We start from the raw sequence: 20,687 nt of genomic DNA on the forward strand, positions 1-20,687 counted from the left end.
CATTGACAACTACTTGAGATTTGTCAGTTAGCCAGTTTAGTCCATTTAATGTGTGCTTGATGATATTGTATATTGTACAGTGCTCATTTTTTAATCAGAATGTTATGTGGAACTAAGTCACACATCTTAGAAAAATTCAAGTTTAAGTATAGTATATCTATGCAGTTACCTTTAACAAAGAAACCTGTAATCTCCTCAAAGAATGAGATCAGGTTTGTCGATAACATTCAGAGGATTTCCATTTTTGGGACTTGAGCTGCCAGTATTTGACAGATTAAAACTGTCATACTTTAGCTTTCAAGATGTTTTGATAGGTGCTTTGAAAATGAGGTTTCCCTAAGTGATTTTGGAGCACAAGCACTATTGATTTTCAATTGGTGAGTGCTCCTAAGGGACTTAGGTGCTTTTGAAAATTCCACTCTTTGTGCTTTACATTCTTTGTAAAAGGGAATTCGACATTATGCTCTAAGGGCCCGTGAAGCCTGTTTCTACATGACTGATGTAAGGAAGGGGAAAAAAGTTATGAAATTCATATTAACATCATTGATAGTCATCATTGTTTCTTTTACATATTTTATTTTGCAGAAAGATTTATACTCTGGTATCAATGAGAAACTTTTGGACAAAAAGCCAAGTAGGGAACATGAACTGGGTAAGCATTAAGCGGTCTCAGCTACAGCATGATGTTTAATATTCCTGTGCTATTATACTTGGAGCTGTTAAAGCTATAGTGAAGGCTGCACAAATCTTTCTATTATATCTCCAGTTTTATAATTTCCCCAAACTTCTGCTTTTGTGGTGTAATGCTTCCAGCATTTGCTTGTGTTAGAGGGTACTTTTTCCTTTTAAACTTTCAACAACAAAGGGTTCCCCTGTTTGCTAGGACAACATGAATGGAAGGTAATAAACTTGCCATTTTTTACTATTTAAAAACATTCAATCTTTTCTGAAATGTGGTATCTCAAGCTGGAAAACATGTATCATATCTACATGCCTGGCACTGCTGTCTGTAAAATTGAGCTTTTTGTTCATACCTAACATTACACAAAAAGAACAGGAGTACTTGTGGCACCTTAGAGACTAACAGATTTATTAGAGCATAAGCTTTCGTGGACTACAGCCCATTTCTTCAGATGCATCCGAAGAAGTGGGCTGTAGTCCACGAAAGCTTATGCTCTAATAAATCTGTTAGTCTCTAAGGTACCACAAGTACTCCTGTTCTTTTTGCGGATACAGACTAACACGGCTGCTACTCTGAAACCTAACATTACACAGTGCTTTGAGATATGCAAATGAAAAAGGAATACCAGTATGCAAATACAAAACATTATTATTAGCCACATTTTAAAAACTGGGTAATTCAACATGGAGAAGTTCAGTACCTTGACTGGGAAGTGCAGGTGAGCAGGGGTTGAGACAAGTGCTGTGTAGTGTAGACAAGTATCAGAAATGGGTTCTTATCGAGGGTCTGACACCGCCTTGGTGGGCTGTTTTATTAGCACTTTGTACTCATGTTTGGTAGGATTAGTTTCTTATACATGAATGGAATATCTAGTAAAATACATATAGTCTGTGGCTTGGTGTGCCATGAATGATGTAGGTTGTTGTTAGCTTTGGTTATCCTGTTTGTAAACAGGGCTACTCCTGCATACCCACATCCACAATCAGTTTTGAAAAAAAAAAAAAAAAAAATGAACACTGTAAATGCCTGCTTCCATATGTAGGTGCATGATAATTCTATTCAAAATACGATGTCTCAACACTCGATTAGCTCTGTACATGTATGCTTAAAAAGGTGGAATGTGATCTCATTTGTGATGTGTGTGTGTCACAAGGTGCCTGGCTCCTTTAAGAGGGCAGAGGCCTCCTTCACCTGTGACTAGAGAGAGCAGTAGTTAAGAGCTGCTGGTGAAGAGAGAACTGGTGAGAGCTATTGAGAGGTGAGAGATCGCTCTGCAGTGTTCAGCTGACCAGGCCCCCTTTACCTTCAAGTCTTACCCCTGCTGAGCTCCCTCTCATGTGAGCTTCCCTCCAGAATTGACCTGGGCTTTTTCCTGGGCTTGGCCTGCCCTGACTGAACTGGTTCTCCCCCTTCACTTAGGGTCCTCTATACAAGCCTCCTGCACAGCAGGGCTGCCCAGCCCTGACCAGTTCTCCCCAACAGCTCATGTCTGCAGCACTCCCCCCAACAGCTCTCATCCATTCTCTCTCTGCAGTAACGCTCTCTGCCAGCTCACAACTACTGCTCTGTCTGGTCTCATGCAGCTCTCTCTAGGCAACTCTCACCTGATCCCATTTCTCAACTGCTGGATACCCACACTACACTCTGTTAGCATGTTAGCTCCATTAGAACTAACATGGGCATGTCTGGAAGTGTAAACGTGCCCTTAAAAGGACCAGTCACCCTTCTGATAAAGTGATTGTGGACTATGACAGGGTACATGTGGAAAGGGGCAGGGCCCTTATTCATGTCCATGACAATGCAATCCGAGTGCAATTCACTCCTTTGTGGATGGCCAGTGCCAGGTCTATGCACTACCTAAGTCCTGAGAATGTAAGTGGAAACTCAGTGGTGCATAAGCCTTCCACTGGTGTTCTACAGTAGAATAAATGTCACTGGGTGCATATACTGTGCAGCATGGAGGTTTTTATTGCTATCTAACAAATAAATCCAAATTAATGTACTGGTAATTTCTTTGTTTTGTTAAATTTCTGTTTTTAAATACTGAGGAAATTCCATACTAAAAATTAAAATAAAATAATGTTTGTAATCAGGCGCAGACTCACCCCTGCGGCGCCTCCTGCTGGTCGTCTCAGGAATTAGCTCACCAGTCATCAGAGCGCCCTGTGCAGGCCAGGTGTCCTGCCTGTCGTTGGCCCCCCGTGTCCCTCCCGGACCCTAGTGCCCTTGGCTTGGGTGTTGCCCCCCTGGCAGTACCCCACTCTCTCTCTGGGTCTCCCCATCCAGGGGAACCCCCATGTCGCCTCAGTCATGGCTACTGCCAGTCACCATCTAGCCCCCACGCCCTGGGGTGGACTGCAGTCTATCAGCCAATCATCACAGGCAACAAGGGATTTGGACTGGCTGCCTTTACCCACCCTCAGGCTGCCCCTCTGCAACCCCAATACCTATGTGGGCCTAGGACCAGGCCCTGCAGCCTGGGGAGTTGCTGGCCTAAGGCGTCCCTGCCCCAAGACCTTTCTCCAGCCCTGCCTCACTCTAGGTCCCCGGTGAGTTCCCCAGCAGCCAGGCCTGTCTCTCTCTCCAGTCAGAGTGGGACTCCTCAGCTTCTGGCTGCCCTGGCCTTCTTATAAGGTCGAGTTGCTCTGTTTGGGGCATGGCCCCAGCTGCAGCCACTTCCCCAATCAGCCGGGGTTTTGCTCCTCTCCCCAGCCCTCCACAGGGCTTTTCCAACTCCTTCAGGGCTGGCGTGGGTGTTCATCCTGCTACACACACACCCCGTCACGATCCCACGCCCGGGAGAAGGGGGTGGTCCCCTAGCTTGTGCAGCCCGGAGGTGTCTGGCTAGCCGCCCTTGCTTCTCCTCGGCCTCCTTTAGTTTTCAGGCCAGACCTTCCCTTTCCTGACGGGCCTTTCGGAGCTCCGCCTCCGCTGTCCGGCGGGCCTCTTCCGCAGCCTCCAGCCACGCCCATAGACCCGAGTACCCCAGGCCCTCTTCCTTCTGGGTCTGGGTCCCCACGGCGACCTTCTCCACACCAGCCTGGGTCCCGGCCTCTTGCTGGGCCCCCTCTGTCCCTACTCCCCGGCTGAAGACCTGCCTAGCGAGGGTCTGGGTCCCGACCTCCCACGGGGTCCCCTCCATCCTGGGTGTTGCCTTCACCAGCTTCTCACGCTTCAACCCATCCGGGTCTCCAGGCACCTCCATCGGTCGTGCCTCAGCTCCCCTAAGGGGGCAATGCCTCCTTACGTGGCCCAGTTCACTGCAGCCCCAGCAGGCTCCCTGCCTCTTGGCTACCTTGGACCTTCTGGGGTCCTTCTGGGGTCCCGCCCCCTCACCGGGCCTGACTGGGACCCACTGCCTTGGGCCTGGGCATGCCCACTGCAGGTGCCCTTGTCGCCCACAGGCCCAACATGTCCTCAGCCGCCTGGGTTCCCTCTCCCAGCAGATTAGCTGTGGGACTTGTCCCTGTTCCTGTTTGTGGGGCGGCGCCCTACCCCCGGCCAAATAGAGACAATCCCTCTTTACATGTCCCTGCCTTCTGCATGTATAAGAAGTCTTTCTCCTTCGCCACTTCTGCCGGAGGATCTTTGCCAGGGCCCGCTGCTCATCCACCAGCTGGCCCAACTGCTTGTGGAGGGCCCACTGCACCTTCCATAATCTCTGTGGGTCATCAGCCCCCTTCGTCCAGGGTGCTGACGCCTGTCCCCAATCAGGGTTAAGACCTGGGGCCTCTGCAAAATACACCCCAGTATACCGGGGTTCCATTGTCCCCTTCCAAAGTCTCTGGGCAATAATCCTGCTGTCCGTGCTCTAGCCCCTTGTGTCAGGGGCAGACCGCTCCTGCCCGCATTCTCCACCACTTGTAATCAGGCGCAGACTCACCCCTGTGGTGCCTCCTGCTGGTCATCTTGGGAATTAGCTCACCAGTCATTTGAGCGCCCTCTGCAGGCCAGGTGTCCCATCTGTCGTTGGTCCCTGTGTCCCTCCCGGACCCTGGTGCCCTTGGCTTGTGTGTTGCCCCCTTGGCAGTACCCCACTCTCTCTCTGGGTCTCTCCACCCAGAGGAACCCCCACTCCCTGTCCCCACGTTGCCTCAGACATGACTACTGCCAGTCACCATCTAACCCCCATGCCCTGGGGCGGACTGCAGTCTATCAGCCAATCATCACAGGCAACAAGGGATTTGGACTGGCTGCCTTTACCCACCCTCAGGCTGTCCCTCTGCAACCCCAATACCTATGAAGGCCTAGGACCAGGACCAGGACCAGGCCCTGCAGCCTGGGGAGTTACTGGCCTAAGGCTTCCCTGCCCCAAGGCCTTTCCCCAGCCCTGCCTCACTCTAGGTCCCCGGTGAGTTCCCCAGCAGCCAGGCCTGTCTCTCTCTCCAGTCAGAGTGAGACTCCTCAGCTTCTGGCTGCCCTGGCCTTCTTATAAGGCCAAGTTGCTCTGTTTGGGGCATGGCCCCAGCTGCAGCCACTTCTCCCAATCAGCCGGGGTTTTGCTCCCTTCCCTAGCCCCAGCCCTCTATAGGGCTTTTCCAACCCCTTCAGGGCTAGAGTGGGTGTTCTCCCTGCTACAATGTTAAAGTTGCAAAATGAAGCACCCCTTACTTTATATCCTTGTTTTTGTGTGTACAGTCTGTTTACCTTGATTTTATATATATGAATGGGTTAATGTAACCACCAATCCCAATAACATATAGAAAACCATAGAAAAGTCCTTAACCTTTCCTTCTTGCCTAATAGAAAAACCCATTTCTGGGTGAAAATATCGATAAAACAGTGAAATAATGAAATAGAAAATGTCCGTTCTCTGCCTTTAGTAGATGCTCCAGGCCAGGTAAGCAAATCAATAACCTTTTCTTCTCCACCTCAGGCCAGTCCCCCTTGCCCAGAAGCAGCAGCATCAATGACAAACTTTCCTTATATGCCTCTGGTGAGTATTCCCTACAAGCAACCAGCAGCACCATTGGTGATCTTTCCATCTCTACCTCCATGGAGCACAGTGAAGAAGCAGTCAGTAGCAGCACTAGCAAACTCCCCATTTCATCCTCTGGTAAGTGGCTCTCCATTATGGAAGGCTGCTAGTCTCTACCATAGGTACAGTTGAAACAAAGTTTCCATTAGAAGCCCAATTTTGAAACCCACTTGTTCACACTTAATATTACCAAATCTGCCTTAAATATCACAGTATAAATATTCAAAAGCATGATACATGTTAAGGTGTCACTTTTCTTAACCATCATAAACTCTTGTATTTCAATGACCGTGATATAACTTTTGAACAACTATAAAATTAATGTTATATTGTATTTGGAAGTTGCTAAATTCTGATGTCTTTGTTTCCATAGAAACTAATATATTTCCTAAAGCAAAGTGAGAGGAAAGTCTCACAAATGAAAAAATAAATGGCATAAACTATGAAGTGGCATGGTTTAGTACGGATATTTTATTTCCATGTGATTTATGAATATTCTGTACAACTCACTCAGTGTTCTGTGTTTGTACAGAGGGACCATAGGGACCATGGCTGGAAGCTCCTCTGAGCTACCACAATACAAATAAATAATAATGACTTCTCCCTTGTGAGTAACACACTCATCCCAAACTCGTCGCAGTAAACTTTTTTTTATCCCTCCCAAATATCACATTTTCTATATATAATATTTAGAAATTTGAAATTTATTCTTATTTTTCCCCAGAAGCTAATCTCGCTAGTCGACCTTCAATTAATGGAAAAGTTTTTACAATAACTTCACTCTCCTCAGTGGTCTCTCAACAGGGCTTTGATGAGATTGCTAATAATGTCACAGATGAGAAAAGAAAATCTCTTCAGGTATGAAATGATTGCACTTACTGATCTCAAATATAAAGCTAAAAGTAACAGATTGTTGGAAGCGTGTCACTGTTTCATGTATTAAATGCATTGTTATGCAGGAATCACACTACTGTATCCTGTATAGTCTTAAATGTTCTTTTTCTTAGCACACAGGTCGTGTTCAGTCTTTGAAGAAAAGCTGTATTTGTGTTAGTTTTGTGATGCATGTTTGTTCGGGAGGAAGCTGATGCAAACAGCATGAGAGTTTGCTTGCTGCCCTAATCTCTCTAACTAAGGTCAATTCTTGTGGCAGTGTTGCTCATGGTAATCAGGCATTGATGATTCCTGAAACAGGGTTTGCCTGTATGTTCTTTGTGACCACTTCTGTTCAAGGATTCATGTATATAGTGTAAATAAGTCACACTAAGAATATACCCAGGTTCCATGTTGTAGGTTTGCTTCCCATTGGAGGAGAAATCAGCAAGGCCCCTAAATCTGTTGCTGATTGGCTGAGAGTTGACAGTATGTTCTCCAAAGGACTTGGTGCAACAGATCTGCATTCTGTTGATTTTGTCTATGGCTCCTGATGGGTCAGATTATAATAGTTCAGGGGTTCTCAGACTTGATTGCACTGTGACCTCCTTCTGACCACAAAAATTACTACATGACCCAGGAGGGGGGACTGAAGCCTGAGCCCGCCCAAGCCCTGCCACCCTGGGGAGGTGTAGGGAGGAGCCAAAGCTGAAGCGCAAGGGCTTCTGCCCTGAAAAGGGGGCCTGTAGCCCGAGCCCTGTTGCCAGGGGCCGAAGCCAAAGCCCGAGCCCCACCACTGGGGGCCTGGCTCAGGCTTTGGCTTTGGCCCCAGGCCTCAGCAAATCTAACATTATCCCTGGCAACCCCATTAAAACAGGGTCACAACCCACTTTGGGGTTCCAACCCACAGTTTGAGAACTGCTGGATTAGTTCAAAGTTCTGAGGCAACACTTCAGGAAGGTATTGATATGAACAGGATGTTGAGCTATGCATTCTGCGGGGATAAAGACATTTGGAGAATCTCCCTAGTCATTTGTAACTTTGGGGAACAGGTCTATCAAGGAATCTATGTCTAGTCACTCTGCATTCAGATTTATCTGATAGCTGTTGTGTTTTAATCTGGGATTTGTTGGCCCATTATCCTAGACAGATGGTAGCTCTGATGACATTGTGTCACCAATGTGGCAATTACCCAATACTCCCGTGAGAGAGAATACAGAAGATCTGAGGAAAGAACCTGTTCAGACTTAAAACTCTACCTCTTTTGGGGTTTTCCTCTCACAAGACACTATTGAAAGGCAAAGTCATTACCCTTTTTTGTTTGGAAACAATAGAAAGAATTTCTAATCGGTACAAGAGCAGATATTTTATTCCCAATGTTTTTTTATCCCCAGAATGAAGGGTCATTTTAGACCCTTTCTGGATCTTCAGAACCTCATTAAATCTCTTAGTAGGGGGAAGTTCCATAGCGGGATTCTCCGCTCTATAGTCCCCTTGCTAAGCAGTTAGGATTGCTTTGGAGCTCTCGACCTTCTGAATGCCTACTTTTACATCTCTATGAGCTAGCTCACAGAAAACATCTTAAGTTTATTCTTGGAACTGACCATTTCCAATAGAAGGCCAGACCCTTCAGGCTGGCTTCTTCCTCAGAGGTTTTAACAAAGTGCACATCCGAGATGGTTGCCTACTTTTTAAAACGGTGTTTCCAAGTATTTCCTTACTTTGATTACTGTAAATGGATTCTACTCTGGGAGTTATGCAAGCTCTATGGGCTGCTTGCTCCCATTTTGAGACTCTGAGTCTACACTCACATTTTAATGTTCATTGGAATTAGAGGAATTCAGATTCTGATTTCAATCTACCTAGGTTTTTTGCAGCCCATTGTCCCACATGTTGACATTGGAGGGCATTCTGGGTCCTGACATTGGAGTTAATCTTCTACTGGTCTAGTTTCTATGCAGAGTTAGAATTGGATAAGCACTTTTTGAGGTAAACAAAAGGTGCATTCTATTAATCTGTCACAATTAATGATACAGTTTTTTAAATTTGAAAACCAGAAGAGCCCATAAGTATTAATTCCTAATGCATTCAAGGTATATTTGATGCCTATACATAGCACAGTGATATCTATCATAAAAATGTGTGAACGGAAACATTTCTCAATATATCATTGCACTTAAGACTTTTCTTTTGCTCTATGCAACCACACTGAAAAACTAACATTTTTCTTAAATATTGTAGAAACAAGGAGTGCTAGAGACCAACATGGAATTGCAGGAGCATGATTATCAAAGGGAAGAACATGGAAGTCATGAAGAGGGCCTAGGTGAGCTATTATCTGAATACCAAGAAATTAAAAACCAAGATATATATAAGCATAAGATAATATGTACAGTAACTGGAACTGCCTTTGCCTCTGCTTGCTGATATGGTTACTTTACTACCACTTCCAAAATGCCACCCTTTTCTGGCATCTCATGTAAAGGAATTCCTCAACCAGTGAAAAGAGCTGAAGACTGATTGGGGCTACTTCTCCTTTTATATCTTCCTAATCCAGTATGAGGGGAGTATGGCCAAGAAGCCCCAGTGGACTCTTCCGTCTACATGATTCCTACCTGTGCACTAGGGACATGCATATGCCAAAAGTATAGGTCATGTGTGACAGGTTGGGGATAAGTCTGTGTCCAATTATGAATTACATTTTGTTTAGTGAACACCAGTTTTAACTGTAATATTCATTGTGGATTAGAGAACTCATTCTGTAGCAGAGTCTGGACTACTGGACGGACTGTCTGAGAAGCACAGTCAGAGCAATCAAGAGCCATCAACATTTAATGGCTCTTCCCTACTGCAAGAATGGTTTTCTACAATAGGGCCGTTAACTTCGAATGACTATCTACACAGCAGCTGATGAGTGGTGGGGTGGATCTTGAACCTCTCCACAGCTTGGAGCACATGGGAAAACAGGGGACAGAGTAAGTTTTAAAAGAGGTGCATTGCTAACAAGGGAGTCTGACCAATGCCAAAAGCAAAGGAGCCCAGGTCAAGCAGGCAGGAAGAGCTGCCTGGCCTAAGGACTCTGACCAAACCAAGGATTCACAGGAGGGATGAATTCAGACCAGGGGGATTGCATTCAGGATTTTATTGTTTTCCCATAGATCTGTAGCTCTCTAGTGTTGTTTGTGTAAAGTGTCTGTGAATAAGAAATTTCTTTGCTAAGCCTGTGTCCCTTACTGTACCACCACATGGTCCCGAAAGGGGTAACTTAGGGCATGGCTATACTTGCAGATGTAGAGCGCTTTGAGTTAAACCAGCCTTCGGAGAGCGCAGTAGGGAAAGCGCTGCAGTCTGTCCACACTGACAGCTGTAAGCGCACTGGCGTGGTCACATTTGCGGCCCTTGCAGCGGCATTGGGAGCGGTGCATTATGGGCAGCTATCCCACAGAGCACCTCTTCCCATTCTGGCGCTGTGGCTTGTGGGAAGGAGGCAGCGGGTGCGGGGCATTCTGGGTCCTGTCCCAACATCCCATGATGCATCGGTTTGCATCCCAGCAATCCCTCTGCTTCCGTCCACATTTGGCACCATCTTTCAACGTTTTTTGTGCTGCGCATTCTGTCTTCCCTTTTGGTCTGCAGGAATGGAGCCCGAACTTCTGAGGAATATGCTGACGAGTCTCGCCAGCACGTCACATTTGGCAGTCGAGTTACTCCTTAAGATCCAAACTGACAGTTAGGACTCCCAATGATGATATCGAGTAACGCATACGACACGAGATTGCTTGTGGCATTCACGGACATGCTCACCACTGTGGAATGCCACTTTTGGGCCCGGGAAACAAGCACTGAGTGGTGGGATCACATCGTCATGCAAGTCTGGGATGACGAGCAGTGGTTGCAGAACTTTTGGGTGACATAAGCCACTTTCATGGGACTGTGTGATGAGCTCGCCCCCACCCTGCAGCGCAAGAACACAAGATTGAGAGCTGCCCTGATGGTGGAGACGCGGGTGACTATTGCAATCTGGAAGCTGGCAACTCCAGACAGCTACCAATCGGTCGCTAACCAGTTTGGAGTGGGAAATTCTACCATTGGAATCATGCTGATGCAAGTTTGCAGGGCCATTAATCACATCCTGCTCAGAAGAACCATGATTATGGGTAATGTGCATGACGTTGTGGCTGGCTTTCCACAAATGGGTTTCCCTAACTGCAGAGGGGCAATAGATGGGACGCATATTCTAATTCTGGCACCAGCCCACCTAGCCTCCAAGTACATTAATCAGAAGGGGTATTTCTCTATGGTTCTCCAGGCGCTTGTGGATCACCATGGCCATTTCATTGACATTAACACAGGCTGGCCTAGAAAGGTGCATGACGCACGCATCTTTCAGAACACTGGCCTGTTTAGGAAGTTGCAAGCTGGGATTTTTTTCCCCAGACCAGAAGATCACCATAGGTGAAGTCAAAATACCCATTGTGATCCTTGGAGACCCTGCTTACCCTTTAATGCCGTGGCTCATGAAACCCTACACAGGGAGCCTTGACAGCAGCAAGGAGCGGTTCAACAACAGGCTGAGCCGGTGCAGAGTGACTGTGGAGTGTGCTTTTGGCCGCTTAAAGAACTGCTGGCGCTCTCTATATGGGAAGCTGGACCTGGCCAATGACAGCATCTCCACGGTTATATCTACGTGCTGTACCCTCCATAACATTTGTGAAGGGAAGGGTGAAAGCTTCACTCAAGCATGGACCTCGGAGGTCCAACACCTGGAGGCTGAATTTGAACAGCCAGAGAGCAGGGCTATTAGAGGCGGCCAGCGTGGGACTGCAAGGATTAGGGATGCCTTGAGGGAGCAATTTGAGGCTGAAAGCCACCAGTAATGTCCAATGTTAGTAGGAATCTGTGTTTGCTACGCTGACTTGCAGTGCCTGTTGCTTTCCTGGGCTAAGGTATCTTTTATAAAGAATGTTTTCAAAGCCAAAAAATCCATTTATTGAAAAGAAAATTCATTTATTGAAAAGAAACACAACTGCTTGGGAAAAAGAAAGGGCAAGGGGGTGGGGTGGGGAACGGTACAATCACAGATTTGCGTATGTCCTGTTATCATACTCAGCCTTCCTGTCTGGAGTGCTGTGCAATGAGTCCTGCACTTCAGGATGGCTATACTGCATAGTGATGGGGGTTGAGTGCAGTGGGTAAGGGTCAAAGTTTGCAGGGCTAGGTGGTGAAGCTACAGGTGTTGGAGGCATCTGGTGGTGATAAGAACCCAGATGTTGGGGAAAGTGCGTTGGAGGTGACATGGGGGCACAAGGGAAAGAGTTTTGAGCAAGGGCTGTGGGGGGGAGGGAGGCACAGTAGTGCTCCGCCTGCATGGCTACGAGCACCTGGATCGAGTCCACTTGGCGCTCCATGATGCTTATCAGCCAATCCGTGCTTTGCTGCCAGAGCTCCACGCTTTTGTGCCGGCAATCTGAATTCTGCTGGCGGATCCTCCTTTCACTCTCCCTCCACTTCTGCGCTTTTAGATTCTCGTTAAGTGACTGCTGCATTACTTCATGCAGCATCTCTTCTTTGCTTCTACGTGGCCTCTTCCTGATTCTTTGCAGTCTCTCGACCAGTAATTGGATGGCTGAAATCTCAAGGTTGCATCTGGCACCTTAGAGACTAACAAATTTATTAGAGCATAAGCTTTCGTGGACTACAGCCCACTTCTTCGGATGCTGTAGTCCACGAAAGCTTATGCTCTAATAAATTTGTTAGTCTCTAAGGTGCCACAAGTACTCCTGTTCTTTTTGCGGATACAGACTAACACGGCTTCTACTCTGAAAGGTTGCATCTGTAAAGGCAAAATGCAACACTTAACAGAGGCAGCATTGTTCACACCAGACAGAGTAATGATTCCCCCGTACTTAAGGAGGGCAAGCACAGTCTACACAATAGCATAATTTGCCCATCCCAAAGCGAGCGTACATAACCCACAGGATCCCCCAAATGGTGTGTAAGCATAGGGTCCAGGGGGGCAGATTGTTTCATGGCTGCACTGTCCTCTGGGTTTCTGTGCCTTGGGGAGAGCCAACAGCTGCAGGGGGCCCCTATACTGAACACTGTCCGCACATTTTCCACAAGAGTTCAGCCTGGAAGATATCTCGCTGCTGAGGGTGACCTGGGAAGCAAGGGAGGGTCTTCTACTACAATGCGGCTTCCGCCCTGGCCCATATGCAGCTTGCCTGTGTGCAGCCATGTTCCCCCTGCCCCTCTTGGCACAGTGGCGCGGACATGTTAGCCTGACTGGACAAAGACCACAGTGGCTCTCCCAAGAAACCTGCGCAAGCGCATTGCCCAAGTTCTGGCTGAGACCTTTGAAGAGATCACTGAGGTTGATTACCGCGATGTGAGAGAGCACATCAACGCCCTATCTAGGCATGCATGCAGCCCTAATCCTCCTTGCCCCAAGAGTCCACACCGAATAACTTCCTAAAATAAAAGCCGCTTACCGGGAACCTCCTCTGGTGTTTGTCCTTCCCCAAGCACCGGCTGCCACAACTGGCTACCTTCCTCCTGGCTTGAGAAGAGCTCCTGACTGAATGCAGCTAGGGATTCCGGGGTGTCTTCCTCCACCTCAGCACCCTCACTCCCGCTTTGCTCCTCCTCCTGCCTTGTTGAACTGGGCTCTGAAGTGTCCATGGTAGTACTCACAGTGGAGGTGGGGTCGCCCCCAAGTATCGCGTTCAGCTCTTTGTAGAAATGGCAGATCGTGGGGGCAGTACCGGAGTGGCGGTTTGCCTCGCGGGCTTTGCGATAGGCATTCCACAGCTCCTTTACTTTAACCCAGCACTGCAGTGCATCCAGGTCCTGGCCCCTTTCCATCATGACCCTTGATATCTGCCCAAAGGTGTCGTAATTCCTACGGCTGGAGCGCAGCTGGGACTGGATAGCTTCCTCCCCCCAAACACTGATGAGGTCCAGCACCTCGCCATTGTGCCATACTGGGGATCACCTGGCGCATGGAGACATGGTCACCTGGAAAGATTCGCTGAGAGCACTCCACACCTGACTGAGCAAACAGGAAGGGGATTTTCAAAATTCCCAGAGAATTTAAAGGGCAGGTATGGTGATTGGTCACCTGAGGGCAGGGCAGTAGAGTTCAAACTGATGACCAGAGTGGCTAGAACAGGCATTCTGAGACACTTCTGGAGGTCGATCAGAGCGCATTAACAGATCAGGGCATCCACACTGGCGCCACGGAGCTCCAGCGGGGGCGCATCAAATGTTATTCCACTCGCCGAGATGGAGTACCAGGAGCGCTCTAGCCGCGGAGTCAGAGGGCTCTACGTGCCTTGCCAGTGTGGACGCGTCGTGAGTTAGAGTGCACTGAGCTGCTTTAATGCGCTCTAACTCGCAAGTGTAGCCATGCCCTAAGACACCGGCAGTCCCACAGCCAGGTGGATTCTAGGGGGAATGTGTCTAAGCCACTGGAGCTCGAGAGGGCTGTGGCACTGGTTCCAGGGTCTAGGCAGCTGAAATACAGGATCCCACTGATAAAGACAGGTGCCAGACATATGGTCTGCACCTGAGACACACAGAGCTAGGAACAGTGAGCAGTCACTACCCAGGACCAGGGGGGCTTATAACAGCATGGATTCAACAGTTGGATCCAATCACAACAGACTGATGTCCATTCAGAGAGCAGGACTGGGCCAGGTTGTGACAACACGTAATCCTCTGGAAGAATACTGGTAAGAAAGCACAGAAGGACAAAAGACACACCGTACAGGATCTAAGACAGGGAATACCAGAACTAAACTAACAGATAAATATGTCCCATTTAAAAAGACCTTCAAACCACCCCAGCCAGCAGAGTTCCTATTTCTCTAATTGCTCTAGGAAGAAGACAGGCTTTCTTCCTTTTCCTTGGGGATCAGGTCAGGGAAGGCACAGCTTAACCCAGTTCTTAAGGCCCTTAACTTAGAGCCTTGTGTCAGAGCAACCAAACTTAGTCAGAAAACAAAGTCTTTAGGAGCTTGGCACTTGAAAGGACATACAATCCATTACACCAAACATTACAGTCTCCTCCCCACCACTTGCTCAGCTTCCTCTTACTGTTTATATGGCACACTCCTTGACTGGCTGTAAGCTCAGACTTTCCCTTAAGGGGGTAGTACACCCTACCACACACCCAAAATATTGTCAATGGCATAAGCTGAGAAGTGCTTTGGTGTGAAATAAACCTTTGTTACTTGGTTAGGAAGACCAACCTAAGTCATGCGTGGCTCCTCCATTTGTGAAGAATGTGTTCCTGGCAAAAACTTTTTAGCATTCCACACCATCACATTTTCTCTTCCGAAAAATGAAGCATTTGACATTATTTATTGTGAATTTTTGTTTTTTCAGGAGATAGTGCACTGAGTCCCTCTCATCAACCTTCACTTCTTGAGGGAGAGTATGTTACAAAACCATCACTCTCTTCATTAACATCTCAACCTACCTATGCTACCATCATGAGTAAGACCAGACGCTCTTTACAGGTAGGAAGTCACCTCCTGTAAGGTCTGAAATAGAAAACTAAAACCCACATCACATTGAGGTGTGTAGACAAATTTCACGTCTAAAAGACATAGATAACATTCTCACAGGACTCCAACTTCTGTATTGAGCCTTCAATGTTTGAAAGATGAAAACTCTCATACTTTAGCTCTCAGGATGTTTCGATAGACAAACCTTATTTTCAAAATTCCTAAGTGCTTTAGGAGCACAAGCCCTATTACTTTTCAAGGGGGGAGTGCTCTGAAGACACTTAGGTGCTTTGGAAAATCTCATCCTTTGTGCTTTTAATACTTGAAACAAAGATATAAGAGACTGTGTGACAAGCAAGTTCTTTCTCTACATCAGTGTTTCTCAAACTGGGGGTCACGACCCCCAAAAGGCTATTGTAGGGGGGTTCTGAGATCACAAAAAATATTACTGGGGAAGGGAGAACTGAAGGGGGAGAAGGACTATAGCTAGGGTGACCAAATGTCCCGATTTTATAGGGACAGTCCCGATTTTTGGAGCTTTTTCTTACATAGGCACCTATTACCCCCCACCCCTTGTCCCAATTTTTCACACTTGCTGTCTAGTCACCCTAACTATAGCAACTGAGGCTTTCCACCCGCCCAGCTCTGAAGGCAGTGCCGCTGCCAGAAGCAGCACAAAAGTAGGGGTGGCAATACTATGAGTATGCACAGTAATTTGCTATCACTTTTTTGGGGGGTGCGGGGGGAAAAAGGGGGATTCATCATAGCCTGAAAACTTTTCAAAGGGGGGGCCCAGCAAAAAAAGTTTAAGAATCTCTACTCTACATGATTGATCTATGGGGGAGGGAGGAAACATTGGCAAAAGTAAAGTTACTAATACCTCATTGTTTCTTTTACATATTTTATTTTGCAGAATGATGTATATTCAGCTGTTGATGAGACTGTTTTGGACAAAAAGCCTAGTGGGGAACATGAACTGGGTAAGCGCTGAGCTCTCTCTCTCTACAGCACAGTGTTCAACATGCCTGTAGTATTATGCCTGCAGCTGTTTTTGTGGCTATAGTTAGGGCTGCACAAATCTTTCTATTAGACCCCTGGTTTTCAGTGATTTATAACTTTCCAAACCTCTGCTTTTTGGCTGAATTTATTTCAGCACTTGTTGTGCTAAAGAGTGATATTTCAACAAGAAATGGTCCATCTGTTTTCATAGACAAGGGAATGGAGGGAAATAAACTTGTCGGTTTTGATTTTTTAATATTTAAAAATATTTTTTGACCTTTTTTGAAATTTGGCACCTCAGCTGGAAATGGAACTATATGCTGGATTCCATCTGTAGGTTTGACATTTGCCTCTTAGTGGCCCTGTGGGAATCCATTTGGATTTGGCTTAGTTATTTGGCCTTGAAAAGCACTCATGGGAGTAGGACTGGCACAAAGGTGCGTGGATTTAGGCAATCTTCAATTAATTTTGCATACATTAAGTCCAGCTGAGCCAAACATCCATCTGGAAGGACTGCGTGTCTCAGTGGTTCGCAACACAAGGGCTGCTAAAAGCGATCGCCTGCTGGTTTCTCCTGTTTAGCCTAGGAAAAGGAGCACTCTGCTGGGACTACATGGTCCTGAGTTCTAGCTGGATTTCTTCCAAGGACTGACCTAAATTCTTTGCACTTTACAACTCATGTTTAGAAAAGCATCTCACTAGAGCTGGGCAAAATTGCTTTGACAATTAGTTTATTTGCAGAAAAATAGAGTCGCAGGGTGACTGAAAATATTTGCATATTAGGCAAATTGTTTTGGCTGAAAAAATGAAAACAAATTTCATAAAGATCTAAATATTTTGTTTCAACATTTTCTCAATGAAGTGTTTTGACTTTTTGTTACAAAATGACCATTTCTTTAGAAATGTAGCTAGATTTATTTTTTAAAACCCCACAAAAATAAAAGGGTAAAAATACCCCAAACCAAACAATTTATTTGACCTTGTGACGGGGGCCACTCACCTCTCCTGAGCACCTTCTGTTGGCTGGATGCGAACCTGCACTATTTTTGACAGCACTCCATTGGCTGTTGCCCTCCTCAGGCAGGTCTTTAGTGGCTTAGGCCTGGTCTACACTAGGCGTTTATGTCGAAGTTAGCGCCGTTAAATCGAATTAACCCTGCACCCGTCCACACTGCGATGCTATTTAGTTCGACATAGAGGTCTCTTTAATTCGACTTCTGTACTCCTCCCCGACGAGGGGAGTAGCGCTAAATTCGACATGGCCATGTCGAATTAGGCTAGGTGTGGATGGAAATCGACGCTAATAGCTCCGGGAGCTATCCCACAGTGCACCACTCTGTTGACGCTCTGGACAGCAGTGCGAGCTCGGATGCTCTGACCAGCCACACAGGAAAAGCCCCGGGAAAATTTGAATTTGAATTCCTTTTCCTGTCTGGCCAGTTTGAATCTCATTTCCTGTCTGGACATCGTGGCGAGCACAGCAGCACTGGCAACGATGCAGAGCTCTCCAGCAGTGATGGCCGTGCAGTCTGGGAATAGAAAGAGAGCCCCAGCATGGACTGATCGTGAAGTCTTGGATCTCATCGCTGTGTGGGGCGATGAGTCTGTGCTTTCCGAGCTGCGATCCAAAAGAAGGAATGCAAAGATCTACGAGAAGATCTCTAAAGACATGGCAGAGAGAGGATACAGCCGGGATGCAACGCAGTGCCGCGTGAAAATCAAGGAGCTGAGACAAGGCTACCAGAAGACCAAAGAGGCAAACGGACGCTCCGGATCCCATCCCCAGACATCCCGTTTCTACGAGGCACTGCATTCCATCCTCGGTGCTGCCGCCACCACTACCCCACCAGTGACCGTGGACTCTGAGGATGGGATACTGTCCACGGCCGGTTCCTCAGACATGTTAGGGGACGGGGAAGATGAGGAAGGAGATGAGGAGGGCGAGGCAGTTGGCAGCTCTCACAACGCTGATTTCCCCGACAGCCAGGATCTCTTCATCACCCTTACAGAGATCCCCTACGAAGCGTCCCCAGCCATTACCCCGGACACAGAATCTGGTGAAGGATCAGCCAGTAAGTGTTGTAAACATCTAAACATTTATTTTTAACAAAACAGGAATATTAACAATTAAAAGAATGGGTTGTTCATGATTAGTGTGCCCTAGGCGCTTAACGGTTTAGTAAGGGGCAGTGCAAGTTTTGAAAAGAAATCTAGCAATGTCCGGTTTTCAGTGATTGTCCTGCACAAGCCGCTCTACTGTGTATTCCCTGCTACTGCAGCTACAGTAAAATGCGGTCTATATGTGCGGGGATAGAGCAGTAATCCTCCTGGGACATCTCGATGAAGCTCTCCTGGAGGTAACTTGAAAGCCGTTGCATGAGGTTCTTGGGGAGAGCGGCCTTATTGGGTCCTCCGAAGTACGACACGTTGCCGCGCCACGAGATTATCAGGTACTCGGGGATCATTGCTCTGCACAGCAGGGCGGCATACGGCCCTGGTCTTTGGAGGCTTTCCCGGAGCATTCTCTCTTTGTCGCTCTCGGAGATCCTCATCAGGGTGATGTTGGCCATGGTGACCTGCTTTTAATTAGGTAGGGGAATGTTAGTGTTGGGACTGCTTTCCCGTTCCTTTACAGAACTGTCACCGCTGGTTTGCAGCCACGCGGTGGAGGCGGGAGAGGGGCAGCCGAAAGGGATCATTCCCGGGGACAGCCGCGAGGGGGTGGGACAGGGGCAGAGTTCCCGCTTGCCGGATTGCTGGCAGCAGGGACTGACATTGATTTAAATGTGAAATGAGGCCAGTGGTAATATAAAAGTTTTAAACTGCCACAAGTGTACGGCTTACCATGTCTGCCTGCAACAGAAATTCCGTTGTGCTGCCTCGCTTCTCAAATGTGCTGTTCAAGACCCCAGGCACAGAATGCGAAGGCCGAGAATTCGACCTTGTGCTGAGTGCGCATGTGAAAGGTGCTGTGCATGGTCTTGTTCACAGAGAAAGACTATGTTCTTTGTTCACAACTACATTTATCTTTCAGAGGAATTCACTCCCTTTTTCCCATTTCCACAGCCCCGTCTGCGACTGTCTCACAACCTAGCCTGGAATCACACTCCCAGAGGCTAGCGCGGATTAGGCGTAGGAAGAAGAGGACACGGGAGGACATGTTCTCTGAGCTTATGGCCTCTTCCCAAGCCCAGGCAGCACAGCAGACCCAGTGGCGGGAGAACTTGACCCGAATGCACCAAGCCAACATGGATCGGGAGGAGAGGTGGCGGCAGGAAGACCAGCAGGCGACTCAAACGCTGCTTGGACTACTGAGGGAGCAAACGGACACGCTCCGGCGCCTTGTGGATGTTCTGCAGGAACGGAGGCAGGAGGACAGAGCCCCGCTGCAGTCCATCTCTAACCGCCCTCCCCCGCCACCAAGTCCCATACCCACCTCACCCAAAGTGCAAAGAAGGAGAGGCGGCAGAGTCCCTGCTAACTCTCACTCCACCCCTGCAGAGAGCTCTAGTAGCAGAAGGCTCTCATTTCCCAAAATTTGAAAAGTTCTTTCCTTCCCGCCTGACACAAGCCCACGTCCAAGTTTCACCTCCCAATGCCATGTGTAGTTGATAATAAAAAATTCGTTTCTGTTAACTACTGTTTCAATCATGTTCTTTTGGAGGAGGAGGGGAAAGGGGGTTGGGAATTGGACAGGACAGTCTCCTTTGGCAGGGTACATAGTCGGGGGCAGGCACAGCAGCAGGGCACATACACAGTGCAGTGATGCAGTGACTAGTTGCCCCGGTTAGTCTGGGAGGTTGTTTTGATGTAATGTTGGGGGGGGTGGGTTGCTCTGTGACTTTGTGGCGGGGGAGGGCAGTTACAGATCTTAAGCGCCGGTCCTTAGACAGGATCACAGAGCCACACAGCATGGGATCTGTAACCGTCCTCCCCCTGCCACAAAGTCAAATAGACCTCCCATACACACAGTCCCGATCAGGAGGGGTGACAGGCTCCGTTGAAACAAGCATCCCACCGCAGCGGAGCCTGTCAATCCTTGAGTTTAGAAGCTGCATTCGCATCACAACACTAGACCCGCCCCGCACCACAGTCTGCGTCCCAGTTTTAAAAAATTCCCGCTAAAACAGTATTAAAGAAAACGGTGTGCTTTAACAAAGTAGAACTATTTTTATTTCGACACGTGTGTTGGAGGGGGGGTGAAGGGGGTATGTAACTGGATAGGATAGTCAACATTACCTGGGTAAAGAAACGGGGGCAGGTTTAGCTTCTCAGTACACAAACTATAAAATCACAGGTTACCCTGCTCACTCAGGAACTTTGCTTTCAAAGCCTCCCGGATGCACAGCGCTTCCCGCTGGTCTCTTCTAATCGCCCGGCTGTCTGGCTGTGAGTAATCACCAGCCAGGCTATTTTCCTCAACCTCCCACCCCGCCATAAAGGTCTCCCCCTTGCTCTCACAGAGATTGTGGAGCACACAGCAAGCTGCTATAACAATGGGGATATTGGTTTCGCTGAGATCACAGCGAGTCAGTAAGCTTCTCCATCTCCCCTTGAGACGGCCAAAAGCACACTCCACCACCATTCTGCACTTGCTCAGCCGGTAGTTGAAGAGTTCTTTTTCAGTGTCCAGGGCGCCAGTATA

At 47.7% G+C, this 20,687-nt stretch overlaps 2 protein-coding genes across 3 annotated transcripts in view; both read left to right on the top strand.

Moving 5' to 3' along the window:
* LOC101941434 (fibrous sheath-interacting protein 2-like) overlaps positions 1–20,687 on the top strand; it is a 75,922-nt gene that overhangs the window by 27,425 nt on the left and 27,810 nt on the right. For both annotated transcript variants that reach the window (XM_065556481.1, XM_065556480.1), the window contains 6 exons: positions 586–652; positions 5,559–5,738; positions 6,385–6,518; positions 8,775–8,859; positions 14,922–15,055; positions 15,957–16,023. In XM_065556481.1, the coding sequence (XP_065412553.1) occupies positions 586–652; positions 5,559–5,738; positions 6,385–6,518; positions 8,775–8,859; positions 14,922–15,055; positions 15,957–16,023 (667 nt within the window). The remainder of the gene's footprint in view (positions 1–585; positions 653–5,558; positions 5,739–6,384; positions 6,519–8,774; positions 8,860–14,921; positions 15,056–15,956; positions 16,024–20,687) is intronic.
* LOC135973396 (uncharacterized) lies at positions 17,134–19,678 on the top strand. The gene is made up of 2 exons (XM_065556453.1): positions 17,134–18,114; positions 19,109–19,678. Exons 1-2 carry the CDS (start codon positions 17,538–17,540, stop codon positions 19,582–19,584), a joined length of 1,053 nt encoding a protein of 350 aa, XP_065412525.1. The 5' UTR covers positions 17,134–17,537; the 3' UTR covers positions 19,585–19,678.

Source organism: Chrysemys picta, chromosome 9 (genome assembly GCF_011386835.1).
Source record: "Chrysemys picta bellii isolate R12L10 chromosome 9, ASM1138683v2, whole genome shotgun sequence".
In the NCBI taxonomy this organism is placed as follows: Eukaryota; Metazoa; Chordata; order Testudines; family Emydidae; genus Chrysemys; species Chrysemys picta.